Here is a 25,325-nt window from a genome sequence, read left to right as displayed (position 1 = left end):
TTGATGGTTTTATTATGGAACATTAATTTACTTATTTGATGGTAGGTAGTTGATATTATCACAAATTATTTTGTTTTCATTTACAATTTACCGCCTTTTCTTACACTGATAGAGTTTTTATTTTTTAATCAGTGTAGCCATAATCAGTTGCTTACCAACTATAGGGGGTGGTAGGATTTCGACTGTCCGAGAGACGAGGGAAAAAACATTTTTCGAGTACTTACCTACATACTTGATGACTGTAATACGAATGTCATAATAATAAGTTGACTGTAGACCTAGTAGGAACTAGAGAACTTTAAAAGCTCTCTAGTGGTAGCGGCGACGGCTTCAGGCAGATGTAGTTGGGCAGTAAACACTAAACATAGACCGTATGCCCATTTAATCTTTTTTATAAATGCCTTTCGGCTATGGTATAGTATTATAGTAATGAGAGATATCTTAAACTATACTTCCAGGTGGCATAATATGTACATTCCCACGGTACAACTAGTATAAGGTCTACAACGAATTCGGAATTTAAAAGATGACATGATTTTCATATTCTCATTTATATAGGTACGATATGTCCAACATGTGTGTCTGGGTACGAACACACCTATACACTGCAATAATTGCAGTATAATTATTATACAAATAATAAATTATAAATTTGTATAATTATTATACAAATTAAGGCTTAGACTTGAGACATAATTCTTAACTCGTGTCAATATCCATTAAGAGACAAGGCTGCCCGCATGGGGCGTTGACGGGGAGGGCCCCCCCACTAATTAAGATATTACCTAATTTTTATTGCATTTATTTGCATTTTATATAGCGTCTTGGAGGGCGATAAAGAGGACTGATAACTGATAAGGCGACACTTGCAATATTAAAATAAATAACGATGTGATATAAAAAACAGAATTTATGGTAAGTGTATTATTTTTTGCTGCCAATGAATAATATTCTCTTAGAAATTTCTCATAGTCTATTTACGTATGAAATTATATCGTGTAAAATAGAAACTGTAGTATGGTTATTTGATTGTAAGTCAAAATTTCCATTGAATTCGAACAAAATATCCATTAGTACCAAAGTATTTTTCCCTATACCTTTCGACTTAACGTCGGTACCTACCTATTGACTAAGCACTCATTAAAAATCAACTATAATACGAATGTATGACATTGAAATGTTATTATAATAAATTGATAGTTATAGGTAGTACCACCAAAGCTCAACTAATAGTTTCTATAATACCTTCTTTCAGTTTTTTTTTTTTAACGGTCAGTGTCAAAAATGTTTTCAAGACATTTCAAAATCATTGATTTTAAACTTCCCACGATTTGGAAAACACAATTCTGTCCCTTTTGTCAAAAGTACTAACAGTAAATACACTAATAAATTTATTCGGGACAACGGGAAGTTAAGTTCAAAACTTGGAAATCTGTAAAAAAGGTCTTTTTAAAGACAGTTAAAAGGCAGTTCGCAACCTATCGAATGTTCTTTTAGACCTTAGTGGTATGTAATGTTAAAAAGGTTGTAAAAAATAATTCTATTTGAATACATTTTTGCAAAATAAAGTCGCATGCCCATATCAATCATCATATTATTATTATTATAACTAACGAGATTAAAATGTTTAATAAGTTATTTTAACTTTTGAACGAGTTTATGATTTCAGATTTGGGAACCATTGGTTCTGTTATCAAATATTGTAAGGAGTAGAACTTGCGTCTCTTATCAAAAATAGCAATTTAATTGCCAACTTTGTGCGTGATGCATTTTGTAATCGGAATTAGGAATGACGAATAATTGTTAGTAGGAGCTTAGGGATTAGAATAATATGTTCAATGTTGGTAGATACATGTTCTAAGCTTTCAAATAATTATTATTGAAAACGTCAAACAGCCAAGTCTCAAACGTGTCATTCAGGAAACAGAACAAAACAGCTACTTAGTAACTTTATTGCTTTCCCGGTAACAGGAAATTTCAAGTTCCCGTGTGGTAGGTACGAAATTTGTTCATTGATAAGAACTTTGGAATGTTATTGTTATTTGTTGTTAGTGCCGTTAGTGACTAGTGAGCCGTGACTGTTATGGTTGTCCATTTGGCTCGATAAATGACGTGTGATTGGATACGAATATATGATTGATTTTTTTTTCAAAAGTTCATTATTTACAAAATTAACCGATGAAAAAATAATTTATTCCCGAACTTCTAAGTAAGAAAGACCTAAGTAGATAATTAGAAGTAATCCTATTCATACACCAAATGCTTAACTACCTGAGTTATAGTGTTTGTCTTCTGTGTTAACTGATTTGGTTAGCTAATCATTAAAATTCGGTAAGTTGAAGATAATTTTTTAAAACCATTTAAAAGTAATTGTTTCCAAGACTGGTCGAAGTTGGATACTGAACCCTTTTTAAATTATGTGGTAGAGTTTTTTCAAGAATTTGGAGTAGTCTAACTTTCAATAAATTGCAAAGGATACTGCAAGTTATAATATGGTTATTTTTCTATTGTTTCTGTAGTTTTTAAAGAAAATTAAACAAAAAAATGAACTATTTAATTTAATGTTTCAAAGAGATCATCCATAATTTAAGTAATTAATATTGACCATTTTTGGTCAAATCTAAGCATATCTGAAATCTAAATAATTTTTTGTCAAAACAGTCAAAAAGTGAAAAAAATTTAACACATTTGAATATGTTTATGTTTGTATTTTAGTTGGTATGCAGGATGACAAACAATCTCCTGAACCACCAGTGGAAAATAATGCACCAGTGTTAAAAAATTCCATATCAATAGAACATTTTGTACCAAAAGTTGGATTATTGCATCATAGAGAATCATTGCAATTGATACTATGTAAGCCCAAATTAATGCCATTGAAATCTATGACATTGGAAAAATTACAAAAGATGCAATCCGAAGCAGAAAAAAAATTGTCAAATAGATGATTAGATAAGTTTTAAAATGACTGTGGGAATATTTAGCGCTGAAGTTATATTTGCTTTTATTTTAACTACGGTGATATTAAACCGTTATGGCAATTGGAAAACTCAAAATATTGTTGTTACGATAGCTGTGCTCATTGCTTGGTATTTTTCTCTTTTAATTATCTTTGTTCTTCCCATCGATATATCATTGGTAAGTTCTTAGATTATAATAAATATAATATTTCATTGTGTTATACTTATAGTTGAATTTAAAGAAATATATTTATTCAATTTTTATTTCTATGAGTAACTTAATGAAAATATTAATCTAAATACAAGATACATTTTTATAAAGTACTAGCATTCATGTAATTAATATATGATTATTATCTTAAATTCTAGGCAGCTTATCGTAAGTGTGTTCAAGATGCGTATAACCATTATGATAATATTACAAATTCTAGTCAAGATTCATCAGTTTGTAAGAAACCCTGGAGTTATGTGCCAGAATCTACGTTACCAAACATGTGGAGAGTTGTTTATTGGACTTCCCAATTTCTAACATGGTATGTAATTACATAGAACATATTTAGGTATAGTAAATACTTTATAGGTATGTTAAATATTAAATAATTCAAAATTTTTAAGAAATTCTTATTTTATTTTACAAAATATGTTTGATAAGCACTTAATAAGAGGATACTGCACCCACATGTGTTATCTTTGTCTTACATACATACAACATAGCAAATTTTTGTTTAGCCAAATCCATTTTATCTATTTTATGTTAATTTTTACGATAGAGTATATTTACCTATTATCAAACTCAAAGATAAGAATTTTATCTAGACAATGACATTTTATTGATATTTTAATTTTAAACTGAGTTATAGCTATGTAAAATATTAAAACTTTAAAATGCTCATAACTCACTTTAAAGTTATAATATTAATAAAAGCTTATGTCATTGCCTAGATAAAATTCTTACCTTTGAGTTTGATAATAAGTACATATTTTCTAACATTAAGCTAACATAAAATAGATGTGGCTAAACAAAAATTTACCATGTTGTATGTATGTGAGACAGAGACAACACATGTGGTTGCGGCGTCCTTTTAATAAAATATTCATTGTGAATAAATGTTATTACCAAAGAAATTACTAAACTTTTTATACTTATAATCTTTACCTATTTATTATTAAAAATTAATTAAAAGTATTAAATAATACAATTTAATCAATACTTAAATTTAAACAAATAACATATAGATTGTTATTATTATGTATTATTAAGAAAACAATCTGAGGTATTAGTATAACTTTAAGAGGATTTGTGTATAATATTACTATATTTTGTGCCTCGAGAAAAGGAACCTGTTTAGTGCTTGTAAACTGACTACAGCGACTGTTACAAGGTCTTGTTTCCTTACGTCGGTAGGTTAAATAGGTGGAGGATGTGCAGATTCAAATGCGATTTGGTCGGGTGGGACACAGGTTACTTCTCTCATGGCACAGAATATATTACATATTCTACATATTATAAAAGAAATCTCTAATATTTTTCATTTTTTAGTCAATTTTTTAAAACTAAATAAACTTTTATTAAATCCATTTCAGCAATTATTATTTAAGTATAAAACTTTGCCTAAAAGGGTTTTTATAATATTTAAATTATTCAAAAAAAAAAAAAATAAGTACTGAAAAAGCTTACTTGAAGGTTACTGAAATGAACACCCTTTCAATCAATCTTGTATCATGTTAATTCAATAATTTGATTACATATAAATAATGTAAAGATCATATTTGCTATAGTTTTTATATGCTGTAAAAAAATAACAGCTGATATTACAAAGATTTTCTCTGAATAGTTTTACAAGAGTTAAAAGTAGCATTACTATAACTAGTATAACTAAGTAGAATTACTATTATACAATGTCTTTATTTATACAGAACTCTCTTTTGCTGATAGTCATAGTATTTCTATTTTTTTTTTTTTTATTACTAATTTTATTATATTTTTTGTATAATGTTTATATAGTTATTTAAAAGTATAAATGTTCAGGTTTATTATGCCAGTTATGCAATATTATGTGAAGTCTGGAGAATTTACCTTGAAGGACAAATTGAAAAATGCTATTAAAAGCAATACACTTTATTATAGTACATTATTGTTAATTATTACAATACTTATAATTTACATTGCTCTTAAGCCAGGAGTGCATTTAGATTGGTAAGTTTAAAATCTTTGTGCAAATGTCAAATATTATAGAACAATAAATAACATTAGTATTTAAATTATTACAAAAATAATAAGCATTTAAATAGTTACCAAGTATTATAGTATAATTTAAAAATATAAGGTTATGAAAATATTTTAATTTAAAAGCATTAATAATTTAAATTTGTTGTATGATAAATTACATTTTTTTTATTAATCATGATAATTAATAAAATTATTATTTAAAATACTACATAAATTGTTGATTATAAAACCAATGCAACTTTTCACATCTGTCTAATAAAGAGAAAATAGATATTAATATTATAAAAAGCTAAAATATGTCTTTATTTTTATTGAAATTAGTAAAAAAAAAATCAAAATAGGTAATAATTGCCTAGTATAAAAATAAATAATAATGTAAAAAAAAAATGATAAATATAGCTTAGTATAAGATCATGTATTTATCACTTACCTAATTCTTCAAACGATGTAAACTATATATTCAGACATTCATTCATTACACATGAGATTTTAAATTGTAAAATGGCAACAATTTGGTTTCAGCATCTATATTTGTAATTATTTCTTTAACTTTTTTTAAAATTTTCAAAATATTATTGAGTGTTTACTAACTATGTGTCTCATTAAGTTAAAATTTGTTCTGGAAGTCAATTGAGTTCTTAGTTTATTTCTTTGAATTTTAAAACTTGATATGGAATTTAAAAATATACTTTCTTAACTATTATTATTTGGTCAACACCAGGGTAATTTGATTTTACTGTTTCTTCTTACCACTACATTTAAAATAATTAAAATATGTATTTATTTACTGAGTATATTAAGTAAACTTGAGTTTATTTCAACAACAATGATTTAAATTTTATACTTGTTTTTTATCTGATTAAAAATATTTCATTCCAATAAAATATGCTATTTTCTTATAAATATTTAAATATCCATTTTACTAACAATGAAATCCCTGAAAATGTTTTAATTTAATTTTAACACAAAAAAAGTTAACTATTATAAGCTATCAGACCATTTATTTGAAGCCTTAAAACAAAAATAATAAACACAAGATTTTCAATATTTTAGAAAATTTATTTTTTTATTAATTATTATTGATATTAAAATATTATTTTTATTTTTTTTAGGCAAAAATTAAAAGCTATTGCATCATCTGCTAGCAATACATGGGGATTGTTTCTATTAATATTATTATTAGGTATTGCATTAGTGGATATTCCAAGAGAATTATGGCGGTCTAGTCAAATTGATTATACATTGAAAAAAGTATATTTCAAATTGTCAAAACTTAATACAGAAAAGTTAGAATCCGAAGGAGCTTTAGAAGATGTTCTCGAAGTACTTATCTCCTATATATTATATTGTTTTGTAAAAAATTTTAAAATAAGAAAAACAAACTAAAATTTGGAATTCTTACATTAGTCAATTAAAAGTGTGAGTATCAATATGAGTCCAAATGATACGTTGTATGATTGTTTCCAAATTATTTTGAAAAAAGTTCCTGAGGATCAACAAGATTTTTTGAAAAATGTGCGGTCAAATTCAAGGAATCATACAACACCTCCTTCAATTGGCATGCTAACTCGACTTCATAAACAAGTAATATAAAAAAAAATATATTATATTAAAAAAAAAAATAATGATCATTATAATAATAAAGAAAATGATATTAATAAGCTTAATACAAGTTAAGTTTTGTGAAAATCAATAGCCTAATGTTTTGATCAAATGATGTAGACAATGCTAGACCTAATTTGCTTGGACACCATCGTAAGTTATTGATTGGCTGAGTTGATATTAACTGATTTTGAATCAGTTGTAATTTTCCTGGATTTGTTATCTTGTCTCCATCAGATTCAGTTTTATATCTATCTTCAGGATACATATATTTCCATAAGTATATGGAGCCGTTTCCTCCAGTAGTAGTAAAAATTTCTCGATTCTGTGGTAGATGTCTTACTGTCCAAATGGTATGTTTGTGCACATTATTTTTTATGTAACCAAAACCTTTTGTAGGGTGTTGAACTTTAATATCAAACACATAAAAATGTGATTCTATTGTTGTGACTACTAATTTATTCATTTTAATATCTCTTCTATCAAATTCTAAACTACAAACTCCATTTGATACATTAGTTTCCCAGCGTAATGCCATTGCTCTTAAGTCTAACATTTTTATGTCGCCATTATCGTAACCAGCACAAACAATTCGTTCTTCTGAATTGTAAGCATTTCCAAATGCCACAGTCCAACAATCTCTCTTTGTAGCACCAATAGCAGTTTCCATTTTTGCCACTGGTAATTTTTCTCTTGGATCCCATATTTTTACTGAACCGTCCTTTCCACCTTAAACGGTTATTTTTATTTTTCAGAAAATAGATAATTTAAGTAAATAATAAACAATAAATGTAATAAGTCTATTTTAACGTTAATACCTGTCACTAATTCTGGAGCTCCGCACCCAATTCCAAGTCCACCAATACCATCAATGCAATATATAAGGCCTTGATGAGCTTTTACTGAATAGAGCGACTTAGCTGAATACTCTAAGTCCACAATCTCTAAGTTACCTTCAAAGTTTCCAACTGCCAAGTGTTTTTTATTGATAGAACTTGACTGAAACGTAGCACATTCAATGGCAACTGATTTTTCATATTCTTGAACAGTTTCAATGCCATTTTCATCTAACCCATAAATGTTTATAACACCTTTCAAGTTTGGTTTGCCACCAACTGCTGTGAACTTAGCTGAATTGTGAATCCATTGACAATCTTTTAACTGATAGTTAACAGACTTCTCCCTGTGAATAATAATTTGAGATTTGCTTAATTTGTCCATTTTTTAAGTTTCTGACTTATTATCTGTAACATTTGAGTAAAATATTCAAGATGAAATTGTAATAAGTGATGTGTAAATATTGTTGCTATGGTTACTTATAAATTGTATGTGACATCAATAAAATACCTTTAAGTAGATAATATAATAATTGCTATTTAGTATTAGATTTAAGTTTATTTTTTGTTATCAGGCTGAAATAGAACATTTTAATGATATGCTAACATCATAAATTTTATATTTATATGTATTGTTTTAGTTGATTGTTGCTGTGCATATGTATCATCGTACAGAGACACAAGGAAGTTTAATGTTAGAAAAAGCCATTTTCTTGGAAGACATTAATTCAAACATGACATCTAGAGATCGAAAGTTTAAAAAAATGTTCAATAAACCTTCAAAATTGAATAGTTATGCAGATACATCAACAATTGGTGAGTTAAATTAGTTTAAATTGGTTGTTAATTAATATTTATTAAATATATATATTCATAATAAAATGTATTTATGTATTATAATTATTTTATACATAACTGCATAAATAATTAAAAACTATGGGTAATTTTATATTAATAAACTATAACTTATTATTTTACAAATCCATGTAAAATTCATGTTTAAATTTATATTTTACACATTATAATATTGAATTAAATTAATACATTTTTAATTTATAGAATGGTATTGGTGGTGTTGTTTACATCCTATGATGCTTAGAGCTTTATCAGTGATTACTGGTATACTATCAGTTATTATTGTGTGGTCTGAAATGACATTTTTTAAAAAGCAACCAGTGCTCTCTATTTTTGCTCTCATGGTGAATATGGCAAAACAAAACAATGATTATGTTATGATACAGGTAAAGTAAATATAACTTTAATTAAAGATTATGTATAAATGTTGATTTTTAATTGTCACCAAATTGATATTATTAGGTGTTATCTACATTATCCATTGCTTATTTGGCATATTGTACGTATTCAACAATATTTAAGATAAAATTGCTTAACATATACTACCTAGCACCAAACCATCAAACTACTGAAAGTAGTTTAATCTTTTTTGGACTGTAAGTATTTAACTAGTTTAAAATTTATTTGAATTTGAATAATTAAATATTACCATTATAGGTTGTTGAGTCGTTTAACTTCACCAATGTGTTTAAATTTCCTTGGACTTATTCATATGGATAGTCATGTAATAAAGAGTCGTATTCTTGAAACTGATTATACCCAGGTAAAATTTTTTTTTATTATTAAGTTATTATACCACAATAATTAATTTTCGTGTGCGTAGCCTTAAATTAATTTCTAACATGATCGACTGTTTGGCCACCCCTATTGTATAGTATATATATTGTATTGTATAATATTGTAGGTATGCTTGTCGTTATTGCAATACGTTCTAAGAACACTACTAATGATTTGAATCCAATCTTCATTTTAACTTTTATTTTTTTTTTGTAATCAATAATAATTAAACTAACTTAAATAATTTTGTTATTTACAACTCTTTATTAATATTTTATAAAATATGCGTTAATTTTTTTTTAAATTTGGTATTTAAGACTCATGAGTATAAGTAGTTCGTAGAATTTAGAGTTATGGGTTTAGTTTTAGTGGTCCGTGAAGTCCAAAAGGTTAGTGACCTCTGTACTATTGTATCAAGTAAAATCTTCAAAATATTTTGAGCTATTTATAGATATTTGAAATTTTTAATTTATTTTATTTTTATTTTTTTTTGTATAAACATTGACTAATGATTATTTTTTGGGTAAAATATTTAAAAATGTTATAGTTAGAAATACATAAATTTAACAACCTATATAAAAAAAAAATTCAATCAATAAATCAAATCAATTTAATTTGAGTGCTTAAAGTTAAAATTTTTATGATAGCATATTCACCTATAAAATAATTATTTCTTCTTAAAATATTTTTGATTTTTTTTATAATTAAAAACTAATAACTGTAGATACTTGAAATTTTCATTTTATGTTTAAATGGTTAATTTTTATGCTTGGTAACATTTTCAAAATCACAACTTTTCTTAAGTTATTTATAAAATTTGAAATTCTCAATTTTTTTTTATTTTTATAAATATTATTAAAAGTTTTTTGTTTGGTCAAAAAGTTTGTAAATTTAGTACAAGATTATATAAGTTGTTCTAGATATAAAAAAATATTTTAAACGTATATACAACATTTATTTTTGCATATGAAATTTAAATTTTGAGAAAATTTTTCTAAATTATGAACATTTTCATGTTGTATTTTAATAGTTGAAGTGTGTAATTTTTATATCCAAGGTTTAAATATAAAATATAAAATTTCTATTAAGTAGTTTATCAAAACAAAAAAAATCTAAAATATATATAAACATGATTTTTTTTATCGACATTTTAAGTACAAATTTATACATTTTATACTTAGATTATAATTAACGATATTCATTATTTTGTTATAATTTAAAACTTAAAAAAATATTATTTATGGGGACATAAAATTTTGAAGTTTATAACTAAACTTTATATACACAATTATATTTTCAAGTTCAATATTTTTGGTAAAATTTAATTCATTCAACTGTAATAAGTAATACTAAAACTAAAAAAAAACTTTGTAATAGCAATATCAAAAAACACAATTTGTAATAAACTTAGTGATATAGACTATCAACAGTATATTATACCCATAGACCTTATAACCTTATTATAATAGGTCTATGATTATACCATCCATTCAGGATTGTTTTTTATCTATATTAATAATACTATTATTGAATTCAAATTTGATACTTCTATTATAGTGACTATTGGTTATTATTTATTATATTTATAATTTTCCATTTGATTTTACGGTTAGGTATGAATAATTTTATACTTTTATTACCTTGAGTTATTTTTCTTCCAGATAATGGGACATATGGATGTTATTACAATAATCAGTGATGGTTTCAATGTATACTTTCCAACCCTCATAGTTGCTGTATGTTTAGCAACTTATTTTAACGTTGGGACAAGAATATTGTCCATTTTAGGATTTCCTCAGTTTTTAGAAGATGATGATTTGGTGATCGATTACATTCAAGAAGGGCGTTTGCTTGTTGTTCGAGGTAGATATTGTATAATATTTTACTAAAAGCTATTAGTTGATGCTCAAACTGTTTGTTTTGAATTTAGAAAAAGAAAGGCGTGAACGTAAAATACGAGGTAATGAAATGCGTCGTAAATATAGAGAAAGGTCTATACAAAATACAAATGAAGATGTTGAAGAAAGTATGTATATTATAGTATTTTTATAATTTAAAATGTAAAGTGTTAATGATTAATTATGATTTATTAGGAGTTCCACCATCTCGGAAAGACAACATGAAATCATATTTGTTGGACAATGCTGATCCCATTGATCGATCATATCATAGTTATAGTACTAACAATACACCTGATGTAGAGAGACAGTTGCCCAGTGTGAGTACAAGACCTAACAGTACATGGGAGCCTCCGAGGAATATATTTAGTGATTTATAATTTTAGTCAAAATCAATTACTTTATGTTTCTATAAAATACTACATTGCCATAAATATTTTCTGAATGTTGAATTTTAATGTGCTAAGATTAAAATAATTTTTATTTTAAGTGTATTATTATTTTTTTTCTGAAAACAATTTGTAAACAGTTAAAATATTTACTACACACTATATTGTAATATTGAATTATATGAAAATATGTTTTTAATAAAGAATATTGGATTGAAAAGAGTGTTGTATTTTTATGGTTTATTATTTTTAAATTACGTTTTGAGATTAAGGAAATTTTTGTTTAATTGTTAATTAAAGTAATACTTGAATTATAATTAATTGATACCTGTCATAAATAAAAACTAAGAGGGAGTTACGTTTAAAATGCGGGTGATAAAAAATGTTAGGTATTGTGTACAGAACAGACTTGTAGTATCAAAATATGCAGATCAGCAAGTAAATAATAATTTACTAAATATAAAAAATAAATCGTGGTTTCAGTGTATATTTAGTATTAATATAATATGATTACAGTATACTTACTGATTATTGTAAAAATAGATTGTAAATATATTCTTCTAAAGAAAAAAAAAAAAGTAATATTAGACCATAGATTATAATTTATAATCAATGATTAAACTTACGAAAATGTTTTCTTCTAACCATAAGTTTTGAAAATTTAGCAACTTCACCGGTGCAATTCATGTTCATCTTCATTTAGTATTTTAGTAAGTACTTAGAAGGTAGGTATAATATTACAATATTACATCGATAGAACTAATACGTAGGTATGTAATTAGGTGTGACGGCAAATAATTAGGTTGACTCTTACGTTTCGCTTCGTTTTTAATGGTTTTTCGCCATCGATTAGAGTCTACAAGTACACATAGACTCGTAAACTGCAAGAACTCCAACACAACCGCTGTCAAATGATTTGCATATTGGTCATAGGATGTCATCGGGCCTGGACCGGGCCACTGTGTCACTGTTCTACTACAGCACAGTAGGCCGCAAGCCTTCAATTTTGTAGTAAAATACTTACCTATCACATTAATGAACAAGAAAAAAATAAAAAGGGTGTTTTTTTTATGCTATACGTATACCTATGGGCCGCATGCTTACTGTGAATAGTAGGCCCGGATTGCGCCGGCGGGCTACCGGGCAAAACCCGGCGAGCCGTTAAAAATTCGAAAGATTTTGGGCCGGTTTGACGATATTTTGAATCAGCGGAAATATCTTATCCATAGTTTATTCTACATCAAAAGACAAAAATGTGATTCTAAAATGTAAATATGTAATCTATGATAAAAATCGTTGTCTTGATATAATGACAGCTATATACGTATAGTAGTGCTTGTATTTACATTTTAAGGGTCTAAAAATTAAATCTTGTTATATGCCTCTACTAATAAAATTTGATAGGTTAAGAAAAAAATTGTTTAGGAACTTGGGCCGGTCTAGGTGGACAGCCCGGTAAGTAATTTCTTCCCAATCCGGCGCTGCGGCTGAATGTCACACGATTGATGAGCTTGAAATATTTAGGTAGCCGGTACACAAGCACACACTATATTACCTTTATCTGTATAAGAAACTTATTACTTGATATGCTTTTTAGAATGTAGGTACCACCCAAACCTATTGCATTGCTGATTTGATCTAACCTCTCCGTCATCATGAAATATTAATGGTACCTACATTACTTAAACAATACAACACATAGCCGCATAGGTACCTATTTTTAAATACACTATACTTACCAGCAAAAGTATGAACTTAAATTTATATTTAAAGTTTTGTGTGACTAAAAATGTTAAAATCTTCGACGCCCCCGGGGGCCATGATAGGATGGTTGCTCGATTTGCTTCCCCCTCACCATTAGCGCGGCTAATTACAAAGTGACAAAAATAAGTGACAAACAGTTTTTAAAAAAGCATAATATTCGTTTAATTATTATTTTCATAATATTATCACACAGTATTGAATTCTAAGTATCTAATTTTAAATTTCTAAAAAAAAAATAACTGTTACACAATGTTTGTAAAATGCAATACCGAAATATTAAGTTAAAGTGTTATAGTATTTTTATTTCAATAAAAGACAATCTTAAATGGTACTTACGGCTAATTACTATTACACATTATAAATTTATTCTAGAGCCTAAATTTGTTAATTAATGACTTGAAAAGAATACTTAACAGTTTTGATTTAAGTAGGAGTAATATATAATATTATAATATATGTATATAAAATTAGTCATTTTTAACAATTTTCTAATGACTGAAAATAATATAATAATATGTTTATTTAGGAAGTTAATTTTCTTTTTTTTTTTTAAATTATTTATTTTGTTAATAAATTAATAGTTATTTATATATCACACTTTCATACACAACATTCGATTAAAATGTTAAAACGATTATACAAATTTAAATCTAATATATTACACATACACACACACACACACACACACACACATATACATACACCTTAAAACTAACATTGAACAAGTCTTCCGAAAGCTTACGACTTTTAACGTTACCTAATCGAAGAAAAATGTATTATCGCACGACAAGTCGTCGGATTGCAAAAATATTTTAATAAATGTATAATATAAATATATATTTTTTAATGACGACACGTCTGTGCGTGAGATACCTATACGTATTTAATTAAGCCACGAAACTCGCAGCGTAAGCGTTCGGAAGAGATGTCCATACAACAATTAAAACATAAATAATTACGCAATGTGTGCGTTGGAAACAATTATTTACGTTTTAATTGAATAGTTTTGACTAATTATATCGCGTCTAGTTCACAGAAAGGCCTCTAATCGGGGAACACTCGTCGTCTCGTTATAGTATCGGATAATAATATTATTATATTTGTGTTACGGTAATTTGGGGTACCATTTTTGTTGCGTTTTCCCAACCCAAAGTCTGCGATTATTATCACGTCGTTGTTACGCCGTGTAATTTCTTAAATGTAATATATTTTTTTGTTATTTTTAATGATCAGAACGCGACGAGTGTCTACAGCTAATTAAAGGCCCGTGAGACTTTTGTCGAGCGCAAAACATGGCAAACGATTAACAGTCGTAAAACAGTGTATAGGTATTTATAAAATAATAAAAATAATATAATAATAATATAATTTGTTGGGCGCTTACAACCCGACTGTTATATGTGGGGAAGGGGGTGGTAATAGGTATGACATTTTTTTTTTTTTTCATGTGAAATAATAAAAGTCATAAGTAATAATTGTGACGACGGAAAAACAAAAAATCGTCGTCGTCTTAGTCTTCGTTGTTATCATCATGTCAGGTAATCCGGTGACGGTTCGGAAGACGTCCGGTCGTGATTCATGAACATCGGATTCGGCACTTGAGTCGGATGCGGCAGTGGACCGTTGACATTCGGCGTTCTCCTGTAGGCCATCAGCCAACACGAAACAGCCACGGCTACGGCCACCAGCGCAAGCAGGGCTGTGATGACGAGGGCCACGATGAGCCCGATGACTGACACGCAAATGTCCTCGGCGGGTTGAATAATCGGAGCTAAAAATGGGAGGGGAGACAAAAGACGAAAAACTTTAGTACAAGAGCATAAAAATAAATTTAATTGTTATTGCGTCGTCTAGTCGTGATTTCGTGGGGGGATAAGCATTTTTCACCCTCCCACAATGTTTACCAACGATATCGACGATCTCCCCGAGATTGGGTATTTTCTAGCGGAGAATAAGTGTCGACCTAAAGCCCAAAGAAATATATCGTCTTTCTAGACACAATATAGTCATACAAATGTACAGGTTTTATTTAATCGAGCTGTATTCAAGCTTCCGAAAAAGATACGTAATAAAATAGGTATATATTTATTTAATCAGTGACGTAGCCAAGGAGGCTAGTGGGCCATGCGCCCATGCCCCCTATCCCTATTGGCCGTATCAAAATATTTACATATTAATATAGTTTATTTTGTACGTTTGTGTAATATTTGTGCAGAATGAATACACGTTGCGTTCATAATCACTAAAATTTTATTGATGAATACAATGTTGGTCGTTTGCGACACAACTTCATACCGAACACTGACGAATAAGTACTAATTAAATATAAAATCACCTGGGTCGGTGAGGTACCTGTCACTATCGATTATAATTTTATGTATTTTTAGTAACATCATTTTTAAGAATAAATTTTCACCGAAATCTGTTAAAATTCTCAATAAAAAACGGTAGATAAAAAAGGGACAGCAACCTGTGGGATCTGAAAATTCACAGGTGCTCTGACATAGTATTCTAAAATTAAATATTGAAATATATTTACTACGTTCTACACTGATAATAAGCCAGATCGGTGAAAGTAAAAGTGAACGAGAGTGGGTCAAACGTATAATTGGATAGCAATAACGCTCGCCGTCGATGACGTCAACCGAATCGGCTTATTAGGCGAGGAGAAAACACGAGAGTGCAGTGCGAGATCGACAAATTCGTTTATCAGAAATCAAATCGTCGACGGGCTTTCCATCTATCCCCCGCACAAAGGCCAACGATGACGTATATATTATTAACATTGCAGCATGTAGTGCATAATATAATAGCCGAATGAAATTGCAGTGCAACGTACCTTCAGTCGGGTCCATCAGTCGTTCTTCCCTGCGTTCGAACGTTAAAATGGCGTTCGATTCGATCGTGATCTCTTCTCTCAGCTGTCCTCGCTGGGCGGACTCAAGTGCGTCGTCGTCTGGTCCGTTGTTGTTTTTAGATATCTCACGTCTCCTGCGTCTTCCAAACGCGTTATAGCCGCGGCAATTCACCTGCAAGCAACAACAGTTCGATGAGTTATACGAAACACCGGAGAAACGCATTGACGAAGAGGCTAGGGATGAGCAAAGGTGGAACTTTCGCACTCCTTCTCAAAAAAAACCATTTGTCCTTACACTTTAATTGTTACGTTGATTTGCTAATTATTAAATCAATCACGTGTGCTTGAGATAAAAATGTAAAGCATTTATAAAAAACAGCGAGAAGAGGGGGAATAATAGGAACATTCGAGACAAAGTATTTTCCTAAGCCGAGATCTTAATTTGACAGCGCACTAGAAATTTAGACTCATGATTTTTATCGGCGATCGTGTGCGACGATATCAACATTTGGTATGATATACACCAAGGCGGTAAGACATGATGTCTACACACCTACCTCCTAATATAGTCCTATTAAACGCGTATTATATGACAGTGGGGATTGCTGATTGTGTGTACAAATCGTTATTGTTTCGCCCTACCACGTCGCCACATCGTCGAACGTCGGTACCTAGTGACTATTAGATAATACTTAATATAAATAGATTTTTAAGGCACATTCGTCATCATTGTCTCATTAGTCATTATGCTTGCAATTTGCAACTGGTGCAGTCTTTGAACGAGTTACTGTACTGTTTATTGTATAATTTAATTTATTATGTTGCAGGCGCATATTCGCCCAACATTTTTTTCTTTATGCACTTATTCAAATTTTAATTTTTGAATTCAAATGTGGATAAATATAGATTCGATAGACTATATTTTCAAAAGCTTAGATAGTTGGATGTACCTAGAATAGCAATACTACTAATTTGATTTTTTAAAATAAAAATTGTAAAGAACATAATTTCTTTTTTAAATGTTGATGTACCTATAGTACCTATATTAATTGATTTTCAAAAAAGTGATTTCTGAGTTATTATAAGTGTTATCTATCTTCTATTAGATCCATAATGAATTCAGGGTACAATTGTTTTTAATCTACTAAAATTTAATAATTTTTAAAAATTATCTATGGGAATAAGCTATACCTATAGATTAAAATATATTATATATATATTATGTTCAATATTTTAAGAATAAAATCATTTAAAAATGTACATAAAAAGGAGAAGGTTGAAAAAATTAAGTTTGTGTTATCATAGTATACTCCTTAAATAGTCGAAGTGTTTAAAAATATAGCCTCAAAATACACTTAAACAATAAAAATAATCATAATTTGAATAAATTCATTAGGTATTAAATTACTGTGAGTGACAGTTACACTATTCGAAACATTATTTTTAATGTGGCGAAATTTATAAACTTTTAACCACCCCAAATAAATATTAAATCGTTATGAAAAAAAGAAAAAAATATATTAGCCAAGTAACCAGTACACCTAAACGTCTCAATCACAGTATATTAAGTGTATGATTACGAATTTACGCGATAAATTTATTCAAATCCGGTAGGTATAGACTTTTCCAAGATCATCGACACGTCTACTCCATCGATACGACGGACACTGTCGGTGGAAAATGTTATTCATGTTTTATCTATACACTTAACAGCAGTACTTACCGGTTGGCATTTGCCGAAGCACACGCGTATGTTACACTGGAATCGTATGTTGTCGGAACTCGGGAACTTGAACGCGTTGAAACCGGCCAACAGAGATTGGGTATCCGCGTTGTAGTCCCACTCGCCGAATATCGTCGGGTCGGTCGCGCATCCATTCTCGTCGGTTACTATGTACTCGTTCTCGACGTTGTCTTCGATCGTTTTCGCCACACAGCTTCTGGCGTACCCTCCGTAGATGCCTACAATATAATACAAGCACGGGTCACTAAAGGTTAATAATATTATTGTCATTGGTGGCGGAAACGACAACGTGCGAACAGTTTGCGCCACACGAGTCCAAAAACATTAATCATAGGTTTTCAATATTTTTTAACGCTTTTCAGAAATTATGACTAATATAAACTTATAATATTATATATACATCACAATAGGGTCGTGCGTCTTATAAAATTAAACACACGGACGACTTTATAATATTCCGCGGTAGTCAGTACTCAATAACTACGAGACCGGTATTGATTTTCAAACATGTTTTATGAATCGTTTTCACACTTACTCGACGGTTGGACGTCCACTTGTAACATTAAGTTGTCACCGATTTCGGCCGAGTCGATTTCTTGACCGGTGTGCGTGACGATCTTCATCAGACACGTAGGCGGAGGTCCGGTGTTCGCTATCGTACCGGCCGTGGTCAACATGGACACGTTAAAGCCGAGCGTGACGTTCTGTTCACCGGTGTTGTACACGCATCGTATCTGATAGGCTTGGGCTTTGTAAGTCACCAATTTCGGATGTTTCTGTATTACTAGTACAAAACTAGCCTGGCCCTGTTGTACGCGATAAATCGTAACAATTAGTACATGACTAAATTATATAGTTAGGTAAAGGAGCAATGGTTTTCGTCGTCGGTGACAAAATTGCGCATAATATTTGGGACTCAATACATCGTTATTAAACTCACGTTGATGTGTATAAGTCCACAATTTCCAAAGTTGACTTTGAATATTTCCGTCCTGGGCGACGAGTCTTGCGCCATCGATACGACTCGTCTACACTGTTCGTTCTTACTGTGACCCTTCACGTAGAGTACTCCGTTAAATCCTTTTTCTGTTATGTGGATTTCTACTTGTACTCCGTCCGACAAACACGTGACAACCATGTCCGGTCTCGGGAAGTCCGTCCTAAGTTGTGTCGTGTTTTCTGAAATTTTTTTTTTATAAAGTTTCAATAAAGTGAATCAACTAGGGGGGGTGGTGGTAATAATTGAAAAATTGTTTTAAATATCATTATCATGGCATAGTGTTCGTCTACATACTCGGTACACATTGTCCGTAGATGTTCAGACTGTAACCGTGTTCAGTCGGACATATGCAACGTCCCCTTTCGTCGATGATTAATCCTCTATCCAGAGCGCATACGCAATGGCCGCGTTCATCGATCTTGTATCCCAGTTCGACTACACACCTACGGCATTCGTCTTCTTGGTTCAGAGCTGTGCCCGGTGGACATACACACTCTCCATCATCGTTTCTCACGTAGCCTTTGTCAATCGGACATTTTGAAACTGAAAGAAAATAAATACGCGTGTTATTATTTTACTCTATGATAAAATATTTTAGATGTAAGCCTTACAAATGTTATGACTATAACTTATAATATTTAATGTATTGAAAGTAATTAAATCGAGTTAGAACGATGTACAAAAAACGTGTTATAGGTTAGCTTCCAGGAGTTTTTTTCCAGAACGTCAATAAATTTATTTACAACTTATTTAATTAGTTTGATATTTAGTAGAGTTTTACTATGCTAAAATGGTTGACAATCAATGTTGAAATAACGTCTTACCTTCGTCACATCGTATGGCTGCATTTCCTTGAGTGCCCGGTAGACATTCGCACGTCATCGTTCTTATCGGGAAGGTGTCGAGGACTTTGCATTTCGAGTTTATTCCACATGGTGATGAAACTTCGCATGGGCTCACGCACAGTTTGTTAATGCAACCCGTCTGTGATGGACAATCGGAATCGCTTTGACATCCGGCTTCGACTAGAGAAAAAAAGTTTTTAAAATTAATTCCCCTTTCGAAACTTGACTCTTAGACGTTTTCTGAATACGTACTCTGTTTGCAAGTAGTTCCGGCGTTTCCGACGTAACCTGGTGGACAAGCACAATCAGTGCGGTGGTTGTACACCGTACACTCAGCTGGCTTGACGCATGGATTATTTCTGGTGCAAGGATCAATACATTTGGTGTTTATGCATGCCTTGTCGCTGGGACAATCCGTATCCGACCGACAGCCGGCAACCACGCAGGCTATTTGCGGATTTCCAGCCATTCCCGGAGGACATTCACACACGGCTTGATGGTTGATGCCGTAACATTCGGACGCTGTACCACAACTGCTACCATCCGCGGCGCACACAGCCACACAAATACGGTTGATGCAAGTGTGTGTACCAGAACAGTCGGATTCACTTCGACAACCGGCTGAAAGTATAAAAAAAAGTTATTTTTATTTGCAGTCGAAAGAAGTTCACATTGAGATAAGTGAGACACAGTAAACAAATTAAAAAGTGAAGGGTTTCATCCTGTTAATAGTAGAGCACAAAGTTTTATTATGTGTCCAATTACAGAAGTATATAAAAAAGCTAAACTAAAAATCGGTGTCTGGATTTGAAATATTTAAAAATTGAAAATTTCATTTTTCTCGAAATAATGATTTTTTTTTTTTTGTATAAATCCTAATACCTATATAAATGTTTAGTATTGATTAGTGATAGACACGGAAAAAATTGTAGTCTAATAAATTAAGTATTACCGCCGGGACCAGTTTATTTATGAATAATTTTGTTATGCGTGATTAGTTATTACACATAACTTATTAATCAACTATCATTTGTAAATTAGGTTTCTATTATTCGTTATGTTTTTTTTGAGTACAGTGAAAATGATTTAATACCTCAGTTTATAGTAAACAAAAAATAAAAGACATGTGCAGTCATACCTCTCGAACAATCGATCTCCGGGCTGCCATCGAATCCGGCCAGACAAGAGCAAACTGGCTTGTGGTCCCATACTCTACACTCGGAGTTCGGCCCGCAGTTGCAAGGATCTATGCACCTACCGTTCAGGCAAGCCCTGTCCGATGGACATTGCGTGTCCGCGGTACAGGCAACAGCCGTCATCGGTGGTGTGATCTTGCAAGTACCACTGCCGCTGCTTACGTAACCGCTGGGACATTCGCAGATCATGGTCCTGACCGGCAGCGAATCGATTACCACGCACTCGGCCGGCCGTTTGCACGGTTCCAGCGCGGTGCACGGGTTACGACACACACTGTCAAAGCAGGCCAACAGTGATGGACAGTCGGCGTCTTCCTTACATTCAGGTTGCACTTCCTGTCTGCAGGCTACATATGGATTGCCTACCATTCCTGGGGGACAGCGGCACAGGGCGAAATGGTTTTGTACTTTGCACTCTGCTTGTGACGAACACGGGTGTTCGTACACGCACGGATTGATACACTGCCCGTTGATGCACGATCGATCATTGGGACAGTCGTTGTTACTGTGGCAACCAATCACCAAGCACCTGTCGTATGGGTTACCCCGATAGCCACTCTTGCACCGACACTCTGGGCGACTAGCGACCGTGAAACATTCGGCATTAGGGCCACATGGATCTTCCACTATGCACGGATTCAGACAGTGCCCGTTGATGCAGGCTTTGCCGGATTCACATTCGGAATTTCTCTTACATCCCACTGAAAATTATATAGTTATGATTAATGAAACGTTGAATTATATTACGATCTAAAAGTTAGGGATTTTTTTGGTATTTCCCACGATAGGATAATATCGATGTCCAATGGCTTTGTAAGGAGGAGGATAGTATATCATAATATTTTATAGATCAAAAACAGAGAATTGACAAACATAAAAACATAAAATCAGGTTATAGAAATCATAAAAATTATATAAATGTACCGATCTTGTAACCGTATGAATTGAAATAAATAATAATAGTACAATACAGTACTAAGATCTGAATATTATTATATAACCGCCAGTTTTTAAATTTACATACCTATTCTACAAGCAAAGTTTGGATTTCCATCGTAACCTTCCAAGCAAGAACAAACCGGATGGTGGTTTTGAACGAAACATTGGGCGTTTGTACCACAATTGCAAGGATTACGGCACTGTCTGTTAAGACATGCTTCGTTTGACGGGCAGTCATCGTTGGTAGTACAACCAGGTGGTGAAGAAACAATGACTACAAAATAAAATAATATATTTAAAAAAAATTGTTCGAAAAACAAATAAATATAGTTATTAAACATGAAATCCAACCTGGTCTGCATTCACCACTTTCATCGAGTACCCAACCTTCGGAACATGTACACGTCATTGTTCTAACTGGTACACTGTCCAAAACTGTGCACATAGCACTATTCGAACAGGGTTTAATTTCTTGACACGGATTCACACATTTTTCTCTGATACATGCAAGACGACTGGCGCAGTCCACATCGATCTTACATTCTGGTTCACCGAACAAAGGTGGTGGTAAACGTTCACAATAAGTATTTGGATCTCCCATCGGGAAGTTTTCTGGACATCTACACGTTGCGGCGTGGTTTCTGGCAGAACATATGGCGTTTGATGCACACGGAGCACCGTGTTGTTCTGTACATGGATTGATACAATGCTGGTCGAAGCACATACGATCTGACGGACAATCCACGTCGTATGTACATTCAGTTCTTTCACATTTCTCGAACGGATTTCCGAAGTAACCCGGCGGACATTGGCACGCAGCCCGATGATTGTCACCATAACATTTTGCAGTTGGCGCACAAGGATCACTCAATAAACATGGTGGAACACATTCGCCGTTATAACATTGTTTATCATAAGCACATTGATCATCTGATGTACATCCCACTGAAATTGTTTAAAGTTATATCATTATTATTATTATTTTTATAAATGATGACACTGTGTCACTGTGTTAAGTATAGTTTTATATACCTTCAAAAAAAAGTTTACACTTACTTTTTATGCAGCCTTGTTGGGGATTTCCATAATACCCAGGCTTACAAATACAACTAGGATAATGATCATTAACTTTACAATCCGAGTTGGGTCCGCAATTGCATGGACTCACGCACAATTTGTTTATACATGATTCTTCTGCACTACAATCAGTGCTTGATACACATTCAACGGATGGCACCGACGATGCTGTTAACATGAAATAAACATATTGATAGGTATATTGTAATTTGTTTAGTGTTAATATAATACATAAATATGTATAAAATAGTTCTTACGTGGAGAGCATGCTATGCGTGGATCACCGATATAACCGTTAGGACATCTGCAAACGGGTTGATGGTTTTGAGTGTGACAGAATGATCCACGGCCACAGCTATCTCCTAAAGTGCACGGACTAACACATCTTTGATTGATACAAGTTGTGTCAGACGGACAATCGTCGTTTTTCGTACATTCTGGCGAAGGTGGTAATATTGGTATTGATTGTTCTAATAATATAAGCAACGTTAGTAATCAAATACAAATAAGCAATAACTAGGTTTATTGCGTTTTATAGGTGTTAACTCTTACGAATTGAGCATTCTGTGTGTGGGTTGCCTGTATATCCTGGTGGACACGAACACGCAGCTTGATGATTTTGTGAGATGCATTGTGCGTTTATACCACATGGATCGATTCGACATGCTTCTACGCATCCTTGATTTACACATCTTTCTGATAGTTGACATTCTTGATCGCTTTTACATTGGGGGGTAATGGGAACTGAAAAAAAATGTTTAATTTATTATTATTATTTTTTGTTCGAAAAATAGCATGAATTGAATAAAATATAACTGTTGTTTTAGTATACATAAAAATATATGTTTAATCTATAAAAATATATTCAAATAAATATTAATTCTTAGAAAAATATTAAGTATTTAAATATTTTACTACATACTCTAATTTAATAGGTAGTTAAAATACGTAAATAAGTTGATAAGTACATAAATTAATTGTTGTGAAATCACAAAAAGTTTACCTATTGGTTTGCAGCGGCCATCAATGGTGGCTACAGTGTCTGATCTACATTGACACATAACAGTTCTGTATGGGACGGTATCTTGAACATGACACTCTTGATCTGGTGAACAAAGCACAGAAATGGTACATGGGTTTTGACATCTCTGATTTACACAAGCATGTTGTGATGGGCAGTCAGAATCGGTTGTGCACTCAGGAGTTATTGATGGTACTCTTGATTCTGTATTAAATTAAAAGTTGATCAAACACTGAAACATAACACTGATATTTCTGTTTAACTTACCAATGCATTCGATGTAAGGATTTCCTTGGAAGCCATTCAGACATGTACATGTCGGTTGATGAGCTTGGGCTAAACATGTTGCCTGCTCAGCACAAGTGTCTTGTTCACATACAGGTCTGCACCTTCTATTTAATCTGTCACATGCTTCATGGTCTGCACAGTCTTCATTATACTGGCACACTACTGATACGCAAGACACCATTGGTGAGCCTTGAGTACCGGCCGGACAGATGCAATGAGCTTTGTGAGCTTGCACAATACATTCAGCTCCGTGACCACAACTCTGAGTAGAACACGGGTTCAAACAATTGCTGTTAATGCATGCTTTATCATATACACAATCACTATCGGTCTTGCAACCCGCTGAAACATGTAGAAAAATAAATTATAGTTATCATTTACCATTAGGATTTATAATTTCAAAATAATATGTATTACGTTTATAACACTGAATTTGAGGATTTCCTGCCCATCCATTTGGACAATTACAAATTGGTCGGTGGTTAATTGTAACACATTCAGCGGTAGGGTCACATGGTTTTGATATTTGACATGGGTCTTGACAATATTGGTTGGCACATATTTTAGAACTTGGGCATTCAGAATCTGTTGTACATTCTGGTGAAGCCAGCGGTACTGTAATAATTTTTAAAAGTGAAATTAAGTTTCATAAATTTTAAACAGGTGTTTCATTAAACGTGATAATTGTAAATTATTTTACCTTTGTAACAACTGATGAATGGATCACCAGAAAGGCCGTCTGGACATTTACAAACAGCTTTGTGATTATTGATTGTGCACAGTGCAGTAGATGAACAAGGATTGGATATAGTGCATGGATTAACACATTGGCGGTTTAAGCACGAATCTGTTGGCTGGCAGTCGTCATTAGATGTACAACCTACCGATGACGAAACACCTAAAATAAAACACACTTTAGTAAATTATACATAAATAATTTAAATTATTTTTATCTGTAATAATAAAAAGGTTGTTAAAAATGTAGTCAATCTAAATAATTTATTATATACAACAGAGAAAGTTAAGGGAAGTGAAGGGATTGACAAA

General features: G+C 31.5%; 4 protein-coding genes across 5 annotated transcripts in view; 2 read left to right on the top strand and 2 right to left on the bottom strand.

The window, feature by feature from the left end:
- The first annotated feature begins 1,748 nt into the window (after positions 1-1,748).
- LOC112602940 (BBSome-interacting protein 1) lies at positions 1,749-3,033 on the top strand. Its single transcript, XM_025351311.1, has 2 exons — positions 1,749-1,996; positions 2,716-3,033. The coding sequence occupies exon 2, from the start codon at positions 2,721-2,723 to the stop codon at positions 2,946-2,948; it is 228 nt and encodes a 75-aa protein (XP_025207096.1). The 5' UTR covers positions 1,749-1,996; positions 2,716-2,720; the 3' UTR covers positions 2,949-3,033.
- Positions 2,965-11,603, top strand: LOC112602937 (LMBR1 domain-containing protein 2 homolog). 2 transcript variants are annotated; one of them, XM_025351307.1, is made up of 12 exons: positions 2,965-3,138; positions 3,330-3,493; positions 4,990-5,157; positions 6,303-6,513; positions 6,598-6,774; positions 8,270-8,444; positions 8,688-8,869; positions 8,946-9,079; positions 9,141-9,246; positions 10,922-11,123; positions 11,191-11,286; positions 11,354-11,603. In XM_025351307.1, exons 1-12 carry the CDS (start codon positions 2,965-2,967, stop codon positions 11,536-11,538), a joined length of 1,974 nt encoding a protein of 657 aa, XP_025207092.1. In that variant the 3' UTR covers positions 11,539-11,603. The 2 variants fall into 2 exon arrangements, with proteins under 2 accessions (XP_025207092.1, XP_025207093.1); XM_025351308.1 differs by lacking the exon at positions 2,965-3,138 and having other exon boundaries at positions 3,428-3,493; positions 4,966-5,157.
- Positions 6,786-8,095, bottom strand: LOC112602939 (WD repeat-containing protein 92). The gene is made up of 2 exons (XM_025351310.1): positions 7,611-8,095; positions 6,786-7,521 (listed from the first exon to the last, which is right to left on the bottom strand). The coding sequence occupies exons 1-2, from the start codon at positions 8,011-8,013 to the stop codon at positions 6,854-6,856; spliced, it is 1,071 nt and encodes a 356-aa protein (XP_025207095.1). The 5' UTR covers positions 8,014-8,095; the 3' UTR covers positions 6,786-6,853.
- A 2,230-nt stretch (positions 11,604-13,833) lies between the features above and the next one.
- The window catches only part of LOC112602941, a 127,193-nt gene continuing 115,701 nt past the window's right edge, over positions 13,834-25,325 (bottom strand). The window contains 18 exon segments of the mRNA XM_025351312.1: positions 13,834-15,082; positions 16,151-16,340; positions 17,892-18,130; positions 18,448-18,718; positions 18,853-19,091; positions 19,207-19,455; positions 19,737-19,937; positions 20,010-20,378; positions 20,896-21,654; positions 21,978-22,166; positions 22,244-22,837; positions 22,949-23,137; positions 23,227-23,439; positions 23,522-23,713; positions 23,973-24,194; positions 24,258-24,620; positions 24,696-24,893; positions 24,979-25,176. Of these exon segments, the coding sequence (XP_025207097.1) occupies positions 14,841-15,082; positions 16,151-16,340; positions 17,892-18,130; positions 18,448-18,718; positions 18,853-19,091; positions 19,207-19,455; positions 19,737-19,937; positions 20,010-20,378; positions 20,896-21,654; positions 21,978-22,166; positions 22,244-22,837; positions 22,949-23,137; positions 23,227-23,439; positions 23,522-23,713; positions 23,973-24,194; positions 24,258-24,620; positions 24,696-24,893; positions 24,979-25,176 (5,117 nt within the window). The 3' untranslated portion in view covers positions 13,834-14,840.

The sequence above is a fragment of the Melanaphis sacchari genome, unplaced genomic scaffold (genome assembly GCF_002803265.2).
Source record: "Melanaphis sacchari strain LSU unplaced genomic scaffold, SCAv2.0 Contig92_pilon_pilon, whole genome shotgun sequence".
In the NCBI taxonomy this organism is placed as follows: Eukaryota; Metazoa; Arthropoda; class Insecta; order Hemiptera; family Aphididae; genus Melanaphis; species Melanaphis sacchari.
This window is presented reverse-complemented; position numbering and strand designations above follow the sequence as displayed.